At 43.6% G+C, this 19,568-nt stretch overlaps 1 protein-coding gene across 1 annotated transcript in view; it reads left to right on the forward strand.

Annotated features, from left to right (window-relative positions):
* The window catches only part of TAMM41 (TAM41 mitochondrial translocator assembly and maintenance homolog), a 128,659-nt gene that overhangs the window by 70,609 nt on the left and 38,482 nt on the right, over positions 1–19,568 (forward strand). Inside the window, exons 5-6 of the mRNA XM_030206201.1 lie at positions 2,024–2,169; positions 9,754–9,919. Coding sequence (XP_030062061.1) covers positions 2,024–2,169; positions 9,754–9,919 — 312 coding nt within the window. The remainder of the gene's footprint in view (positions 1–2,023; positions 2,170–9,753; positions 9,920–19,568) is intronic.

The raw sequence follows: 19,568 nt of genomic DNA on the forward strand, positions 1-19,568 counted from the left end.
GAGACCAGCCATTACATGCGTTACCAGCCATTAATGTGTGCTAATTTCATTACATATCTTAGGGGCCCTTTTACTAAGCTGTGGTTAAAAAGTGGCCTGTGCTAGTTTTGGCATGTGAAATTGGTGCGTGCTGTGCCACTTTTTACTGTGGCAGGGAAAAGGTCTTCTTAAAAATAGGACCGTAAATGCCCATACGCTAATATTAAAATTAGCGTGTGGATGTTTACTGCCTGAGCCCTTACCACCACCTATTTAGTAGGCAGTAAGGGCTTACGCGCTAGCGTGGTAATTGGGCAGCACAATGTGGCTATGCTGCTGATTCCCGCCGGGAACTCCCCCCCCCCCCCCCCCCCCATGGTAGAAAATAGAAAATAATTTTTTTCTACCGTGGGAAACTGCATGTGCCAACTTCAGAACTACTGCGAGGTTCTAGTGCTACCCCGGTGGTAGGGCCAACTTGGCGCACGCTACCCACACAATAGCCCTACCGCGCCTTTGTAAAAGGGCCTCTTGGTAAATAGAGCCCATAATAAGATATTTGATGTTGGTGGATGAAGACCTGTTTGCCCTTCCAGTCTGCTCAGAAGTATATGCTAAACTATTATTCTGAGCAGACTGGATGGGCAAACTGGCCAGTTTAGCATATTTTCCCCAAATTGTAGATATCTGTTTTATATGTACAATCAGTTTTGGAGAAGAATGTAGCGAGTCAGTATTCAAACAGTTTATCTGGATCCTGGCAAAATTTATCCAGTAAATCTGGGTGGAATTGGAGGAATGCTGGGAGTGTGGTTAGACTTTTAACTGAATGTCGTTGCTATACCAGTGTCTAGTTAAGTTGGATCACACAAAAAGCTGTCCTTAATTTATCCAACTTGATTATCCAGTTAATTTTAGAATAACTCATTCAATGGTTGGACTTAATTTCTCTGGATATCTTCTGTGAGTAACTTTACTAGTTAAATATAACCAGATATCGTGCTATTGAATATCAGCCCCATAATATTAATGTACTGGAAATAGGAGTTGATCCTATAGTGTGGAGGAGTGGCCTAATGGTTAGTGCAGCAGGCTTTGATCCTGGCAACCTGGGTTCAATTCTCACTTCAGCTCCTTGTGACATTGGACAAGTCATTTAACCCTCCATTGCCCAGGTACCAAAAAAAAACAAACTTATGAGCCCTCAAGGTACAGAGAAAGTACCTGCATACAATGTGTACAGCTCTGCGTACATCTAGAAGCGCTATAGAAATGATTAGTAGTAGCATAGAGAGAGAAAGAAGGAAACCATTTCAGCACATACTGGAACCAGCTACTTGTGATGTTTATTTACTGTAGTTAGGTTTTGGGTGGTTTTTTTTTTTTAAACTAGTTTACAAGCTGACCAATGGATCTCTCCACTCAATGTGCCTGTATAACTGATGTATTGAAAATGCCTAATAACCAGCTTTTGTTTAAGATTGACTGACTGTATTTATTTAACGCTGTATTTTAGTGTTTCTACTGTAAGCCACCAAGACTAACCAATAGAAAGGTGGGGAATACATTTGTTATAGTAAATTCTATAGTTGTGTATTGAACAGTACAATGGCAAGATATTCCCAACTTGCTCTATACTCCTTTCCTATAAGGATTGTTCTTTCCTTAAGGGGTCACCTGATCTCGCTGATTTTGTAAGGTAGAGGGAATATGGTGAGGAGTAAATTGCATTATTTTAAAGACCATTTTCTGTCTTGCATTTGGAATTTGAAGGTTTATTAAAATGTGTCAGTTTGCATTAGTGTTTGCCGTCAGTCAGTAAACCCTACTGAGGTTAATGCATGCATGAGTATATATATTTAAAGGATGAACTTTACATACGCAGGAATTTGTGATACAGATTAGTAGCAAACTCTTGGCCAGTCAATCAGGATGTCTGACTAAAGCACTTCTTATGATCCAGCTGTTGCTTCCACATATCCTTGAGATGTCACATAAGAAATTTTTTGCAAACTTATCTTTTTTTCCTTTCTCTTTTGATTAGGTGATTTCAGAATGATAATTGGGGAAGACAGATCAAAAGTGTTGAACATTGTGAAGCCCAACATGCTACACTTTCAGAAGCTGTACAGTAGCATATTACATGAGTGCCCTGATGTAGTATATAAGCAACACCAGGGCAAGCTAGAGGTAACTTACATTATACTGTTTTACAGTAGCTAGGGAAATTACTTAGAACATAATATTTAAACCCACATAGAAACATGACGGCAGATAAAGGCCATATGACTCATCCGGTCTGCCCATCCTCTGTAACCCCTAATTCTTCCTGTTCCTAAGCAATCCCACATGCTTATCCTATGCCTTTTTAAACTCTGGAACAGTCCTCGACTCCACCACCTCCACCGGGAGGCCATTCCACGCCTCCACCACCCTTTCTGTGAAATAATATTTCCTTAGGTTACTCCTAAGCCTATTCTCTCTTATCTTTATCATATGCCCCTTCATTCCAGACCTCTCCTTCATTTGAAAAAGGCTCTCTTCCTGTACATAAATGCCCTTGAGATATTTAAACATCTCTGTCATGTCTCCTCTCTCCCTCCTCTCTTCCAGCGTATACATGTTGAGGTTCATAAGCCTGTTCCTATAATTTTTGCATTCAAGACCGCTTACTAATTTTGTAGCCGCCCTCTGGACCGACTCCTTCCTGTTTATATGTTTCCGTAGGTGTGGTCTCCAGAACTGCACACAGTACTCCAAATGAGGCTTCACCAGAGACTTATACAACAGCACTATCACCTCCTTTTTCCTGCTGGTCATGCCTCTCTTTATGCACCCAAGCATCCTTCTGGCTTTGTCCGTCGCTTTTTCTACCTGTTTGAAAGCTTTAAGGTTGTCCGACACTCAAGTCGACACCCAAGTCCCGCTCTTCCTTCGCACACTGAAGCACTACACCCCCTATACTGTACCGTTCCCTCGGATTTTTGCGACCCAAGTGCATGACCCTGCATTTTTTGGGATTAAACCTTAGTTGCCAAATATCGGTCCATTCCTGTAGCCTCGCTAGCTCCTTCATGATTCTCTGAGGACAAAATAGAATAGCGACCCTCACAATTGAGTGATATCATTAAGTGGACTCCTAGTCTGAAGCAGTATAAACAAACTTATGAGCTTTCTAGAACACTCTACTAAGCATGAGTGTGGAAGTCTCCATATTGGTGCCATTGAATGATCTCATTTCCTCACGGAGTCCAGCAGTCAATGGATTTTCTGCAATGTGTAAAAAAAATGCTTAATGGTTTTGCACTTCCTTTCCCCTTCTTTCAAGTTTTATTCTTAAGTTTGCATGGCTGCAGCCTGCTTCAGTGGTGGCACATCAAGCAACATTGGTTTTGGTAGAGATTTGTATAGCTGAGTTCTTTGATTTTGCTTTTTGACCTATGTCCCAGAAAGTGAAGAAGAATAGCATCTTCAAAAGGTCCACCCAGTGCAGCAGCACCAGCACCCAGAATGTGTGCCTGCCATATCTGGGGCTTAGGTGTGATTGTTCTTGACTTCTCCACTTTTGAGCAGATAACTAGGGGTCTTTGTGGCTGCGAGGAGCCTATAGAGAGTCTTTTTGGCTCCTTTAAGTCTGATCCAGGTTCATTGCTATTGATGGTGTCAACCTCTATAGGGCCCTGAAATTGCACCAGATGTCGGTAATGCATCAACATCAAGGAATCTTTGTTCCACTTCAAAATCAAGCTTTGGGAAAAGCCATGGGGAAATAGAGCATCAATTATGTCTCTTCAAATGCAAGTGAAGAATTTCAGCAAATCAGGATTGGCATCAGAGGACAGCAGTGTAGAGCTTCAAGAAAATGCAAGGAAGCAGGGAAATTTTGGCAGAAGCAATACCACCTCCTATGGTTCTGTCCTCAAGCACATCTGGAGGAATGCAGCAGCTTTTAAGAGCTCAGGTGACAGCTACTGATACACCTCAGGTAACCCAGGAAGATGTCATCTCTCCTCCTGCACTGCATGCTCCATTTTCATCAGCAGTATTTGAGAAGGAACTGGTTATAAAGGATCTGGGGAGCATTGGATTGCCCATTGCAAACACTGGTGCATAGGCTGCATTGACATTGATAAAAAAAGAAATCTAGCCAATCCTGGAGACTCTGGCAGCACTGGCCACTCCGATGTCACATCTAAAGCCCACTGTGGGGAGAAACTTCACCAAGCTACTGTCCTGCATCAGATTCTAGACTCCAATAATCGAAGGAGGCACTCACTGAGGCCTTGACTGCTTGCCAGGTTTACACTTTAAGACATCTACACTAGGATGTTGTCATGATTATAGAATCTGAGAAATGCTGATGTTATAACAGCACATCTGTGAATTACTCTGATCAGGAGAAATCAACAGGATTTGCCTTTAACCCCTCTCCACAGAAAAAGAGAAGGTCTCCACCAAGAAATCTGCCATTTGCCGATTTTATTAAGGAGGTGAGGAAAGGCTGAAGTGGCTAGGGCTCTTCAGCTTGGAGAAAAGAAGACTGAGGGGAGATACAATAGAAGTCTATAAAATAATGAGTGGAGTGGAGTGGAATGGGTAGACGTGAATCGTCTGTTTACTCTTTCCAAAAATACTAGGACTGGGGGCCATGCGATGAAGCTACAAAATAGTAAATTTAAAACAAATCGGAGAAAGGTTTTCTTCACTCAACTTGTAATTAAACTCTGAAATTCATTGCCAGAGAGTATGGTAAAGGCGGTTAGCTTAGCAGGGTTTAAAAAAGGTTTGGATGACTTCCTAAAGGAAAAATCCATAGACCGTTATTGAAGTGGACTTGGGGAAAATCCACTGCTTATTTCTGGGATAAGCAGCATAAAATGTATTGTACTTTTTTAGGATCTTGCCAGGTATTTGTGACCTGGATTGGCCACTGTTGGAAACAGGATGCTGGGCTTGATGGACCTTTTGGTCTGTCCCAGTATGGCAATACTAGGGAGGTAAAATTCCTAGATGTAGTAAATGACTTTTTCTTGAAACAACTGGTCCAAGAATTGACACGATTAGGAACTATTTTAGATCTAGTCCTTAGTGGATTGCAGGGCATGGTGCGAGAGGTAACAATGTTGGATCCGCTGGGAAACAGTAATCATATCATGATCAAATTTGAGCTGCTATCTGGAGTGAAGTCACTAAGAAAAACAAAAAAAAAAAGCAGAAGTATCCCCATAACAATGGTCCACGACACAAAAAAACAAAAAGAATGGGGTAGACCAATGTGGTTCCAAAGCAAGTGGTTTATTTAGTAGATAATGGCTAAAATTAATTCAATGCAGTCCTGAGTTTTGGCGCCACGTGCGCCTGCCTCAGGAGTCAAATATATAGTTTCTCCAAAATAACATAAATACAGTAAAAATACACCTGTAAATTAGAACATGAACAACAAATACAGAGCTAAGACAAACACAATCTTTGCATATAAAATAACCACATACTAAAATGAATATTAAAATGAAATGTAAAAAAGTGAAATCAGTAGAACATCTATAATGAAATGACTGTACGTCATACAAAACAAACAAAAAAGGCAACAGTCTCCTTACTATGGTAGAATAATAATAAAAAAGGTAGACTGATAGAAACCATTAACACATGAAATAATTTATTGGTGTGAATCAAAAATCAAACCCGACGTGGCCACATTTCGCCCTCAGGCTGCGTCAGGGGTCAAAACTAAAAAACAAGGGGTGATGGAATTCCCTTTCTTAAATACTTTTATTTAAAAACAGTACTTGGCTCTCTGTTCCGCGTTTCAAAGTTTGTATTGCTGCAAAACATTATACATTTTAAGAAGTGTATTAAAAATATTTACAAAAACGTATGAAGTAATATGGAAGTTGTGAATGTAAAATACAAAATAGTTAAAGTTAAAAAGCGTTAAGATTAGTACCAGAGCAAAAAAAACTGAAAGTAAAAAGATAAAACTGTAACATAAATAGAACCGATGTATAAATAAAAATAAATGCACAATAAGATACTAAATACAATGTCAAAGTACGGATTACTTATAGGTCTAGTTATCAAACCAGCAGACAAGGAGGATGGTATTGTGGTCATAGATAGGAAAGATTACATACATAAGGTGAACAGACAAGTTATGGACCACAAGTACTACATCCCCTTTCAAGGCGACCCTATGCTGACTTTACAAAAAAGAGATAGTAGAGGTTGTAGCTTTAGCAGCAAGAGCAGGTTTTATAACATCTAAAGAAAGAGTTTTTATTTGTGAAATCTCCAGTAATTTCGGCAATCTACATTCTACTGAAAATAATGAAAATAAGGCTACAACCCCAAAATAATCTCCAAGAATATTGCCTCCTCCCTCAAAACACCCAGGGAAAATCTGCTACAGTACAAAGAAAAAAAGCCACAGACAGAATCCCCCTTATAGTGACATACAACCCACAGCTGGAAAAATTAAGAAAAATCATAAAAGATCTACAGCCTCTACTCCAGGAGGATGAATTACTGAAAGAGATATTCCCATCCCCACCAGTGCTGGCCTTCCGACAGCCACCCAACTTAAAACATGGGCTAATTAGAAGTAAGCTCCCAACACAGACTCAAAAGAAGAGAATGGCACACATCCTTGCAATATATCCAGCTGCAAACTATGCCAAAACATTTCACAGGACCCCACAGTCATTCACAAAGGAAAAATATTCAACATGAAGGAATCTTTCATGTGCTCATCTTCCAATGTGATATATATCATTCAGTGTAAAAAATGCAACGGAGGCTGCCACATTGGAGAAACAAGTCAGATGCTAAAGAAGAGATTTAATTTACATAGACACCATATGAAAAATGCTAGTACCAATCAGGATGTCACCTCTGTGGGGCAGCACTTTACAAAACCAGAACACTGTACCAGTGATTTCATGGTAAGAATCCTGAAAGGGAACTTTAAAGCAATACAGGAACATAAGACCTTTGAAGTCAGAATGATTAAATATTTTGACACCCACCAGACAGGACTTAACAAAGATCTGGGTTTTCTAGCCCATTATAAACCATAAAATGTACAGCTTTGTCACCCTCCTATCTCCATGCATATCTCCCTGTCCCTCATCCACCCGACTCTTCCTGTCTCTCACCTATCCACCTCCATCCTGTTAGACTGTCACTGAAATGCTTTGATGTTTCACTTATATATACTGTCATCTTCCAACATTTGCTTATTTCCAATCTGACGAAGAAGGGCAACCTTCAAAAGCTAATCAAGAAATGTATTAAGTTATGCCCAATAAAAAAAGGTCTCATCTTATTTTCTTTTCCATGTTTTATTTTGTTTTATTTCTATTGATTACCTTTAAAAGTGGACTAACACAGCTACCACAACTCTCTACTGAAAATATATAAATTAGTCACTCATCTGCCAAGCATACCCATAGTTTCTGGCAATGGGTCTGTTCTAGAGCCTCTGTCTAAATTTGTAGATTTCTTTCTATGTCCACATATTCCTTTAATTGATTTCTACATTAGAGAATCTGCACACTTTATCAATATTTTAGATGGTTTGGATTATGATTTGTCAGACACTGTCCTTGTAGCCGTGGATATTGGCTGTCTGTTCATGAACATACCTCAACTTGAAGCTTGGTTAATACTGGAAAATACTTTAAAAGGAAGGACCACCTATCAAAGAGTACCCAGCTTTCTGATTCTTACATTCACTACAATTGTTCTCACCAAGAATTATTTCCAGTTTCAAGATCAATACTACCAGCAAATGAAAGGGAAAGGGACTAGGTATACCGCTTTTCTGTGGTTTTTGCAAGTACATGCAAAGCCATTTACATAGTATATATACAGGTACTTATTTGTACCTGGAGCAATGGAGGGTTAAGTGACTTGCCCAGAGTCACAAGGAGCTGCAGTGGGAATCAAACCCAGTTCTCCAGGATCAAAATCCGTTGCTCTAACCACTAGGCTACTCTTCCTGCAAGGTACTGCCATGGGGGCCTACATGGCCCCCGATTTGGCAAATCTATATGTAGCATCATTTGAGAGCACTTTCTTGAAAGACCATTCATTCAAAAACGAGATACAGTATTATACATATTCATTATTTGGAAGGGAGACACAGAACAATTGATTATTTTATGAATGGCAGTTTAAAGTTCCATTTCATCACAAGATCAAAAATTTTTTAGATGTTTTGGTAAAAAAAAAATCTGGTACGAGTATTAAAATATCTATATGTAAAAAACCCAACAGATTGAAACACCTAGTTTTCATAATAGAAATTTAAAGAAAAATCTTCTATTATGCCAGTTTTTACATTTACGCAAGTTATGTAGTGATAGTGCTGATTTTGACATGCAGGCAATAAATATGGATTCTAGATTTAAGACAAGAGGATATCCCGATTAAATATATTCTTGAGGGTTACCACAAGGTAAACACACTAATAGAAATCTTTACTAACACAAAGACAAAATAAGGCCAGTCCAGATTTTGTATGTACCCTTAGATATTCACATTTAACAGGACATATTCAAAATAATTCATAAACAATGACACTTACTGGACAGTCACAAATGTTTCAAAGGTAAGACCAGTTGTTGCCTGCTCCAGAGATAAGAACTTCAGAAACTGTTTAGTACCATCAGTCCTCCCTGAGTTAACTTCATCTGCTATCTCGGTTGAGCTTTATGGTCACAAAAAGTGTGGATCGTGTAGTGTCTGCCTTTTATTCAATGGATATCGAGGAGTTCACCCACCCAATTATTGGAAGTGTTTATCAACTACGACACACATCAGATTGCAACAGCTCTTATATAGTTTATATTATAATGTGTCCCTGTTCCAAAATCTAGGGTTGGTGTATCTTTTATAAAAGGAGCAAGGGGTTATAAGAGCACAGACCCTGTTGTCACCTGCTGATATTGCATGGTAAGCTATTAGTTGGGGAACGGGGAGGGAGGATATGGGATTTAAATAAGATTGGTACTGGGGTTCTAGGAACATCAAGTTTCTCTGCTTCTGATGGTAATGTTGATATCTTCGTTGGAAACTGATTATCAGTCACATAGGGCTTATGTGAAACTAACTTGAGAGTCTTGGATATTGGGGGATAAACACTCAATTTCGACCTTGGTATAAGCATCAGTACCAGCTGGTCAGGAGGTGGGGTGGAGACTAGGGTTGGGGTGCTTATTGTTATTGAGTTACTAAACTGGTGATATTTTGTTCGCCACTGTGTGTATTATAAAGGTTCCATAATTGTTTTTAGTTTGCTTATGCCATTTGAATGCTGTAATATTGTTCTCTTTCACCCGTAAAAATTGTTTCAAGTTAAATTTGTAAATTTTTGTAAAAGAGAGAGAGGAGCCTCAGTATCACACTGAGCCACTACTATAATCCTGTAGCTTATCAGAGCATAAGTATAAATGAAAATGCTGCCAAAAGGCAAATCACTATGGAAATATAGTTCATCAAAAGTCCACAAACTATAAAGAAGAACCACTTACCTCATGTGACTGATCCTAAATCCTTCAAGCTCAACAAAGAGTGAAACAAAAATATACCTCTAGTTTGTTGATCTTTGTTGTGTGGGTTATTCGCATGCACTTTTCAACTGCACAAGCTTCTGAAAATTGCATCTTTGTCAGGAAAGAGTGAAGAAATAATCCTGTTACACCATCTATAGTATGGGATACCTGCATAAATAGTCTGACAAATACCTTTTCGATTGGTTTCTTTTGTATGCAGATAGATAAAAGTCCAGAAGGCCAACTGACAAAACTGATGTCTTTACCAAAGAACCTTCAGCAAAACATAACTACCTTAATTGAGACTGCAGGGAAGAACAGGGACGTGGAAGAGTTATTATTGCAAATTGCTCAGGATCCAGACTGTGGGCTAGTAATAAGGCATGGTAAGTTCTCAGAATAGAGTTTCGATGAACGGGTAAGAAGCAGAAGATTAGGGCTCAGTTAAATTTATTTTATTTATTTTTATTTATTTTTATTTATGTTGATTTATATACCGTGTCTTGTTGCAACTGCAAAACAGAACGGTTTACATATATATAAAAAATTGGTATATACAAATAAACAAACATAGGAATTCCATTCGTGACAGGAAAGCACAGCAATCAAGATAGACTACATAATAAATCAATACAAATTAAAAATCTAGTATACAATTAAGCTATCCCATTTTTCTTTGTCTTTTTGACCTTATCTCATTATGCCAAGTTCTGTTCTACATAGCTTATAAAGAGAAAGGTTTTCAGAAGTTTTCGGTAATGGAGATAAGATTTCTCTAGTCTGATCTCCTTTGGAAGGCTATTCCAAAGAGAGGGTGACAGGTAGAAAAAAGCCGATCTCCGTGTAGATTCCCACCTAGCCTTAGTAAGAGGGGGAATGACTAACCTGTTATCTGTTAGGGATCTGAGAGTTCGCATAGCGGTGTAGGGGATTGTTAAATTCGACAAGTAGCTGGGGTTTAATGTGTGAAAGGCTTTGTGTGTAAGGACAAGAGCCTTAAACTTTATTCTTGCTTCGACCGGGAGCCAGTGCAGATGATGCAATAAAGGTGTTGCTCGATCATCCCTCCGGGCCCTACAGATCATACGTGCTGCTGTATTTTGAATTCTTTGTAATCGCTTTAAATTTGCTTGGGTAATCCCTGCATATATAATGTTACAATAGTCTAAACGTGAAGTAATATATGCAGATGTCAGCGTTTTGAGAGAGCCCTTACTTATTGAATTTCTGACTGACCGAAGCCGTCTCAGATGAAAGAAAGATTTTTTCACTACATCGGATACTTGTTCCTCAAAGGTCAATGCGGAATCAATAATGACCCCGAGATATCTAAAAGACTTAACTGTTGGAATATTCTGACCAAATAGCACAGGTACTACAGAGGGATATGTGCCTTGCCCTACTATCCAAGATGTTGTAGTCTTATCCGGGTTCAGTACCAGCTGATGTGTAGTTAACCAGTCTGCTACTCTATCCAAGCATACTTGAATGGGTGTAAGATCTATGTTCAATGGTCTAACATAATGGATAAGCAAAAAATCATCTGCATATGAGTAAAAACTTATACCCATTGTTTGAATGAGGAGCGCCAGGGGACTGATGAATAGGTTGAACAGTAGTGGAGATAAAACCGAACCCTGAGGTACTCCACATGATAAGTTGTAGGATGCAGAACAGGATTGCTGCTGAACTACTTTAAATGAGCGATTTGTTAGAAAGGATATAAACCATTTCATAGTTGTCCCTGAAATACCAATCTCACTCAATCTATCAATGAGTAGGTTGTGATTGATTAGGTCAAAGGCCGCAGACAAATCTAATGAAACTACCAGGGCAATATAACCAAGTTCTAATTTTGCATGGATTTCACTTAACAGTGAAGTCAGAATGGTCTCTGTACTGTGACCTTTCCTGAAACCCGATTGTCTGGGATGTAACAAATTTTTTGAGTCCACATAAGTTTGCAACTGTCTAAATACTACTGTCTCTATAACTTTGGATAGAAAAGGAAGATTAGAAACTGGTCTATAGTTAGAAGGTAATAAGGGATCCAATGAGGCTTTCTTTAGACTAGGTTTTACTAGCGCTTCTTTCAGAGTAGTGGGAACTATCCCATCAGAAAGGCTCAACATGACAATTGAGTACATAAACTGCTGGACTTCTAGCGAATGTTTTTTCAGCCATGCAGAAGGTATAGGATCCAATGAACTGTAAGTGGGGGATAAACCTGCAACCAAGGTAAATAATGATTCGGCAGACGGAATTTCAAAATCCTTCCAGGGTACCAATAGTTGTGAACTTGGGGAATTGTCAAAATGACTGAGCCTTGGCACCCTTGGGAAAAGGGCTCTTAATTTCTCGATTTTAGAGCTAAAGAACTTAGCTAAAGTTTCAGAGTCAATAGTAGGCGATTCTCTCTTTTCGTTAGTTATTGTTGTCAGACGTTTCATAATTTGGAATAGTTTTTTCTGCGAACTAGCTGCCTCTTTTATCTCTTTTGAGAAGTACGTAGTTTTAGCATCCTTTATTCTAGTTTCTCATGTTGAAAATAATGGGCTATTTCAATTGACAGATCTTGAGTTTTTGCACTGCACCAAAGTTTTGCTATATCTGTCGCAGAGTGTTTTGTCAGCAGTTGTCTGTACCAGAGTAATAGTTACAAATATCTGTGGTTTACTACTGCTAGGTGCTATTTTTCTTAGCACTAGTTGAAATGTAAATTTTCTGTTTTAATGTCTGAGACAGGAATGCTTGACTATAGATATATATTTTCAAATAGTACCTAAGAGAAGTCCTTCTATAGTCATGAACTTCAATGTTAATTAATTAAAATACTAAAACCACACTAAGAAATCACTGTCTCCAAGAACAAATCTCTAATGACTGTATTTTTTTTTCTGCATCGGTTTCATCTGGTGAAACAAATTCTGTGTCCTGCCATACTCATTTCTTTTCAGTGAGGGTCACTCACTACAGAGGCAACTTCACCTATTACCTCCTTGAATAGTCTCTTTTACTGAAGCTAAGCATTCTCCATTGGGTAGGGGGGGTGGAGTATTATCTCCTGGACTTAAGCACTAACTGTAGAGACCACTTCTATTATTGAGACAAAAATCAGACACAGTTCAAAGTGATTGCCATCATAACTTTTGTGTAAGCAAAGGATACAAACTAAATCTTGTGGCTAATAAAAGTCTTGACTAAAACATCTCGACTTGGCAGAGCTTAAGTAAAGATTGTGATCCTGATCCTGCATTTAATATCTCCCTAGTTTAGATGCTCAAGGGGGTTTGTGGGTCTCTCCCTGATTTTTCTCTGGCTGGGAGAAATGGAATATCGCTTACTTCTGTTGAAATTCCATGGTGTCACACCTCGGATCCTTGACTTGCTCCTCCTGACTCCTCATACATATGGACACCTTATAGAAAGCTCTCCATATTTCTGATCTTATTTAGTTATTTAATTTCTTATATACCTTTCAAGCCCAAAAGCTATCAAAGCAGTGCACGTTAAGGTACAGTAGGTATTTTTTCTGTCTCTGGAGGACTCACAATCTAAATTTGTACTTGAAGCGGTAGAGAGTTAAGGCCCCCTTTTACTAAGGCGCGCTCACGCTTTTAGCATGTGCCAAAATTGTGGGTGCACTAAAAACATGAGCGCGCCTTAGTAAAAGGGGGCCTAAGTGACTTATTCAAGGTCATAAGGAGTTGCAGTGGGATTTGAACCAGGTTCCTCTGATTCTCAGCCCACAGCACTAACCATTAGACTATTCCTACACTCCCCAAATTGATCCTTTTGGAATAGCTCAATACTGCCCCTTCTCTCATTCTGATACCATTTAGGCAGTCTATGAATTCCATTTTTACCTTTACTCCTATTGTAATATAGTAACATGGTAGATGACAGCAGATAAAGGCTTGTACTGTCCATCCAGTCTGCCCAAAAAGATAAACTCATAGCATAAGGTATGATGCGATACTACATATGCATACTTCATCTTGATTTGTCCTTGCCATTTTCAGGGCACAAACCGTAGAAGTCTTCCCAGCACTGGCCTTGTACCCCAAATACTGAAGCTGTCATTGAAGCCCCACTCTGGCCCTTCCTAATCTGTCCTGCATGATCAGGGCACAGACTGTTGAAGTCCACCTGGCACTGGCTTTGTTCTCCAACTACTGAAGCTGCAGCCCATCCAAATCTGTCCAGCCACAATCAGGGCACATACTGTAGAAGGATTATCTCTCGGGAGCTGTGTCCCAAATGGTTTCTAAGACCATGGTATGTAGAGTAAGATCTCAGTCTCTCAGATTTACTGCTAATGCTTGCTGTAGTGCTTGCATCGTGCCAAAGAGAGCTTCCTTTTTGGAGTTCATAAGATGTAACGTGGAAACCTTCTTGCTGTTTCTATTCTTTCTCCTCAGGAAGGGAGGGTAAATTTAAAAACTTTCTTTCCATAACACGCAGATAGCAAAGGGAAAACCAGGTACTCAGTGACTCTCCTTCAATTCCATTCTTAAATTTTTAGAATTAAAATTTTAATTGCCTAAAGTTTCAGTAGAGTTATAGACTGTTACTTTCACTCACTGAAAGCTAGAGTTCAAAAGATTTAAGATTTAGACAAATGGGGAAAGCGTGTAGAGCATAACTCATGGGCTTCATTCCAGCACCTCTGCCTGTCTGTGTGTGGTGAGAGGGTGTATCTGACATTAATTTTAAGATCCTATGTATGTTTTTACAATATTCCATTCAGTTGGAAAGAGTAAAAATTGCTCAGATGAAACAGACTAGAGTTCCATATCATCATGCTGATCAATCCATAGACTGGTGGGTTGTGTCCATCTACCAGCAGGTGGAGATAGAGAGCAAACTTTTGCCTCCCTATATGTGGTCATGTGCTGCCGGAAACTCCTCAGTATGTTCTCTATCTCAGCAGGTGGTGGTCACACACAGCAGCAGCTCTGGCTAGGCCTCCAAGCCTAATTTTTAGGTTTTGTTGAGTGCCTGGGGTTGAGGGCTCTTCTTGAGCAAGTGCAAACCTGGTGGCGCTAGGTCCCTCCTTTTCTCCCCCCTCCCGCTGGCTCCGTTAAAAAAAAAAAAAAAAAAAAAATTTTGAACGTCCTTAAAGGCGTTTATTTCGACGTTTATTTAAACGTTTATTGCAGCTACTCACTGGGACACCAGGTCGTTACAGCTCGGAGCGGAAAGCAGGTAATTTTTACCTTTTTATAGCGGGCAGGGGGTTCCCCGATTGATCTCCACGTGGCATATGGCGTCGGAGGGCGAGGGCGCAAAGAGTCGCTCCCCGGATCGCTTGGGCGCTTCTAGAGGGGATGCGGGGGTCTTAAAGTCTGATTCGCCCTTGTTGGGTGACAGTTTCGTGACCGATGAGTGTCCCGGTCCTTCCTCCGGTGTGGCGGTTTTTCCCGCCATAAACGCCTATCCCCCGCTGCTCGCCTCCGCCATCTTGGCCGGCCACGCGGCTCGGACGGCTTCTTCTTGGGCCGCCCTTGAGGTAGGAGACATTAATGCCATGAACGCCCTTAATTTGGGCGAAGGCACAAAAGCGGCTAAAGTTAAGCGCCGTTCTTCCCGCGCGGCTCCTTTGCGGAGTGTCGCGCCGGACGCCATCTTGGATGCGCAGCATGTCTCTCCCCCGCTCTTGCGAGAGCCGGTTGAGGGTGCATCTAGGGCTGTAGCCCAGGCTGCGGAAGTGCACAGTCTGGGGGGTTTCTCCCCCGAGTTTGTTTTGCTGCTGCATCAGGCCTTCCTTATGCAAAACGCTGCCCCTGCTCCCTCGTCTGGTAAAGAGGTTGAGGCACCCGGAGGTAAACGCCCTCGGGTTGATTCCCAGGCCTTGGAGGACTTTGTCTCCTCCGATGTAGATGAGGGCAGCGTATCTGAGTTCTCCCAACGGTCCTTTGCGGATTCCTTGGAGGAGACGGATCCCCGCTCGGATGGAGCGGATGACCCCTCTGCAGCGCGGCTCTTTAGCTCAGAGGATTTGCCCAACCTGTTAGTGCAGGCCATGGGCATTTTGAAGATTTCCTCTCCGGAGGACGTCTCTCCCTCAGCCCCTGTTGGCTCTGCCATTATGCTGGGGACGAAGCGCCCGCCTAGAACCTTCCACGTGCATGATGCTATGCACACCTTAATTTCGGCTCAATGGGATGTCCCGGAAGCGAGCCTTAAAGTGGCTAGGGCTATGTCCCGCCTCTATCCTTTGCCTGAAAGTGAACGTGAGGCCTATCTGTGGCCTACCGTGGATTCTTTAATCACTGCGGTGACTAAGAAAATGGCGTTGCCGGTGGAAGGTGGCACGGCCCTAAAGGACGCCCAAGACAGAAGATTGGAGGCGGCCTTAAGGTCGTCCTTTGAGGCGGCTGCTTTAAGTTTGCAGGCCTCAGTTTGCGGCTCCTATGTGGCCAGGGCGTGCCTGACTATGGTGCAGCGGGCTTCCCCCTCGGATCATTCCTTGAGGGCTGATTGGCCGGCCCTGGAATCAGGCTTAGCCTATTTGGCAGACTTGCTGTATGATGTCTTGAGGGCCTCAGCTAAAGGCATGGCTCAGACAGTCTCTGCGCGGCGGTGGCTTTGGCTGAAGCATTGGTCTGCTGACCACGCCTCTAAATCCCGCCTGGCTAGATTGCCTTTTAAAGGCAAGCTGCTCTTTGGGGTCGAGCTGGACAAAATCGTGACCGATCTCGGCACGTCTAAGGGCAAGAAGTTACCAGAGGTCAGGGCTCGGGCTAGTACTCGCCCCGGTACCTCCAGAGGACGGTTTCAGGAAGCCCGTCGGTACCGCCCGGGCAGGTCGGGCTCCTCTGCCCCCTCTTCCTTCAAGAGGAACTTCTCCCCCAAGCAGCATTCCTTTTGCAGAGACCGCCGTCCCGGAGGTGCTCCCTCCGGTCCTCCCCCAGGGTCTCGTACCCAATGACGGGGCCTTGGTTCACGCCCCAGTGCAGATTGGAGGACGGCTGTCCTCGTTCCTGGGCGAGTGGACCACAATAACTTCAGACGCTTGGGTGCTGGAAGTCATCAGAGACGGCTACAAGCTAGAGTTCTGCCGACCCTTAAGAGACGGGTTTGTACTCTCTCCCTGCAAGTCTCCGGTCAAAGCTGTGGCAGTGCAGCAGACCTTGGACAATCTGATCCGCCTGGGTGCGGTCGTTCCGGTGCCAGAAAGTCAGCTTGGCAAGGGGCGTTATTCCATTTACTTTGTGGTACCAAAGAAAGGAGGTTCTGTACGGCCTATCCTCGACCTCAAAGGGGTCAATCGGGCCTTGAAAGTTCGGCACTTTCGCATGGAGACTCTCCGCTCTGTTATAGCGGCAGTGAAGGCAGGGGAGTACCTGGCATCCTTGGACATCAAGGAAGCGTACTTGCATATTCCCATCTGGCCTCCCCATCAACGCTTTCTGCGTTTTGCAGTCCTGGGCCGACACTTCCAGTTCAGAGCCCTCCCGTTCGGGTTGGCTACTGCTCCGCGGACCTTCTCCAAAGTAATGGTGGTCATCTCGGCCTTCCTGAGGAAGGAAGGAGTACAAGTCCATCCTTATCTGGACGACTGGTTGATCCGAGCCCCCTCTTATGCAGAGTGCGGCAAAGCTGTGAACCGGGTGGTTGCTCTTTTGAGCTCCCTGGGGTGGATCATCAACTGGGAGAAAAGCCAGCTGCGCCCAACTCAGTCCCTGGAGTATCTGGGAGTTCGATTCGACACCCAAGTGGGCAGAGTGTTCCTGCCAGACAATCGGATTGTCAAGCTTCTGGCTCAGGTGGACCAGTTCCTAGTAGCCTCTCCTCTTCGGGCTTGGGACTATGTGCAGCTGTTGGGCTCTATGACGGCCACGATGGAAGTAGTGCCCTGGGCCAGGGCTCATATGAGACCACTACAACACTTTCTGCTGCAGCGCTGGACTCCGATGTCGGAGGATTATGCTGTGCGCCTTCCCTTGGACCCAGCACTGCGCAAGGCGCTGAGCTGGTGGACGCAGACAGACAAGTTGTCTGCAGGAATGCCTCTGGTGACCCCGGAGTGGATTGTTGTCACGACGGACGCATCTTTGTCGGGCTGGGGAGCCCACTGCTTGGGAAGGACAGCGCAGGGGCTCTGGTCTCCTGCAGAGGCAAAGTGGTCTATCAACCTCCTGGAACTCAGAGCCATTCGGTTGGCGCTTTTGGAGTTCATCCCGGTACTAGCGTTGAAGCCAGTACGGGTCCTGTCGGACAATGCCACGGCTGTGGCCTATGTCAACCGCCAGGGAGGTACCAAGAGCGCCCCTCTAGCCAAGGAGGCCATGAATCTATGCCAGTGGGCAGAAGCGAACCTGGAACAGCTGTCAGCGGCCCACATTGCCGGAGTCATGAATGTCAAGGCGGACTTTCTCAGTCGCCATACCTTGGAGCCCGGAGAGTGGCAGCTATCTGCTCAGGCGTTCTTGGACATCACGAAGCGCTGGGGCCAGCCGAGCCTAGATCTGATGGCGTCATCGGCCAATTGCCAAGTGCCGCGCTTTTTCAGCAGAGGACGGAACCCTCGATCCCTGGGAGTAGATGCTCTTCTCCAACAGTGGCCGACACAAGAGCTTCTCTATGTGTTCCCGCCCTGGCCCATGTTGGGCAGGGTGCTAGACTGGGTGGCAAAGCATCCAGGCCGGATAATCCTGGTGGGTCCGGATTGGCCCAGACGTCCCTGGTATGCGGACTTGATCAGGCTCTCAGTCGACGATCCTCTGCGGCTGCCAGTGGAGCAGGGCCTGTTACATCAGGGTCCCGTGGTGATGGAGGATCCCTCCCCCTTTGGTCTTACGGCCTGGCTATTGAGCGGCAACGTCTGAGAAAGAAGGGCTTCTCAGACAAGGTCATCGCCACTATGCTGAGAGCAAGGAAGCGCTCTACTTCTACTGCTTACGCCAGGGTTTGGCGTATCTTTGCAGCGTGGTGTGAAGCAGGCTCACTTTCTCCCTTCACTGCTCCAATTTCTTCAGTGTTGGCGTTCCTGCAAGAAGGTCTGGAGAAAGGCCTGTCGCTCAGTTCCCTTAAAGTCCAGGTAGCGGCTCTGGCTTGCTTCAGGGGCCGCCTGAAGGGTGCTTCCCTGGCTTCGCAGCCAGATGTGGTGCGCTTTCTCAAGGGAGTTAATCACCTGCGCCCTCCTCTGCACTCAGTGGTGCCTGCGTGGAATCTCAATCTGGTGCTAAGAGCATTGCAGAAGCCGCCTTTTGAACCCTTGTCGAGGGCATCTCTGAAAGACCTGACGTTGAAAGCAGTCTTTTTGGTGGCTATCACTTCAGCCAGAAGAGTTTCCGAGCTCCAGGCACTCTCATGTCGAGAGCCTTTTCTGCAGTTCACTGAGGCAGGAGTGACTATTCGCACAGTGCCTTCCTTCCTGCCCAAGATTGTTTCTCGCTTCCATGTGAATCAGCAGCTCTGTCTCCCTTCCTTTCGGAGGGAGGACTACCCAGAGGAATACTCTGCTCTCAAATATCTGGATGTGAGACGTGTCATCATCAGATACTTGGAAGTGACCAATGATTTCCGGAAATCGGATCATCTGTTTGTCCTGTTTGCAGGTCCTCGTAAGGGTCTGCAGGCTGCTAAGCCTATAGTGGCAAGATGGGTCAAGGAAGCCATTGCAGCGGCTTATGTGGCCGCGGGGAAGGTGCCGCCTATCCAGCTGAAGGCTCACTCCACTAGAGCTCAGGCGGCCTCGATGGCAGAGGCCGGGTCCGTCTCCTTGGAAGAGATTTGCAAGGCGGCAACTTGGGCTTCGGCCCATACCTTCTCCAGGCATTACCGCTTGACTGTGGCTGCTCGGGCGGAGGCCCGGTTTGGAGCTTCAGTGTTGCGGTCAGGGATTTCTATGTCCCGCCCTGGGTGAGTACTGCTTCGGTACATCCCACCAGTCTATGGATTGATCAGCATGATGATATGGAAGGTAAAATTATGTATCATACCTGATAATTTTCTTTCCATTAATCATAGCTGATCAATCCAAAGCCCCTCCCAGATATCTGTATTGTTTATATTCTGGTTGAATTT

The sequence above is a fragment of the Microcaecilia unicolor genome, chromosome 6 (genome assembly GCF_901765095.1).
Source record: "Microcaecilia unicolor chromosome 6, aMicUni1.1, whole genome shotgun sequence".
NCBI lineage: Eukaryota > Metazoa > Chordata > Amphibia > Gymnophiona > Siphonopidae > Microcaecilia > Microcaecilia unicolor.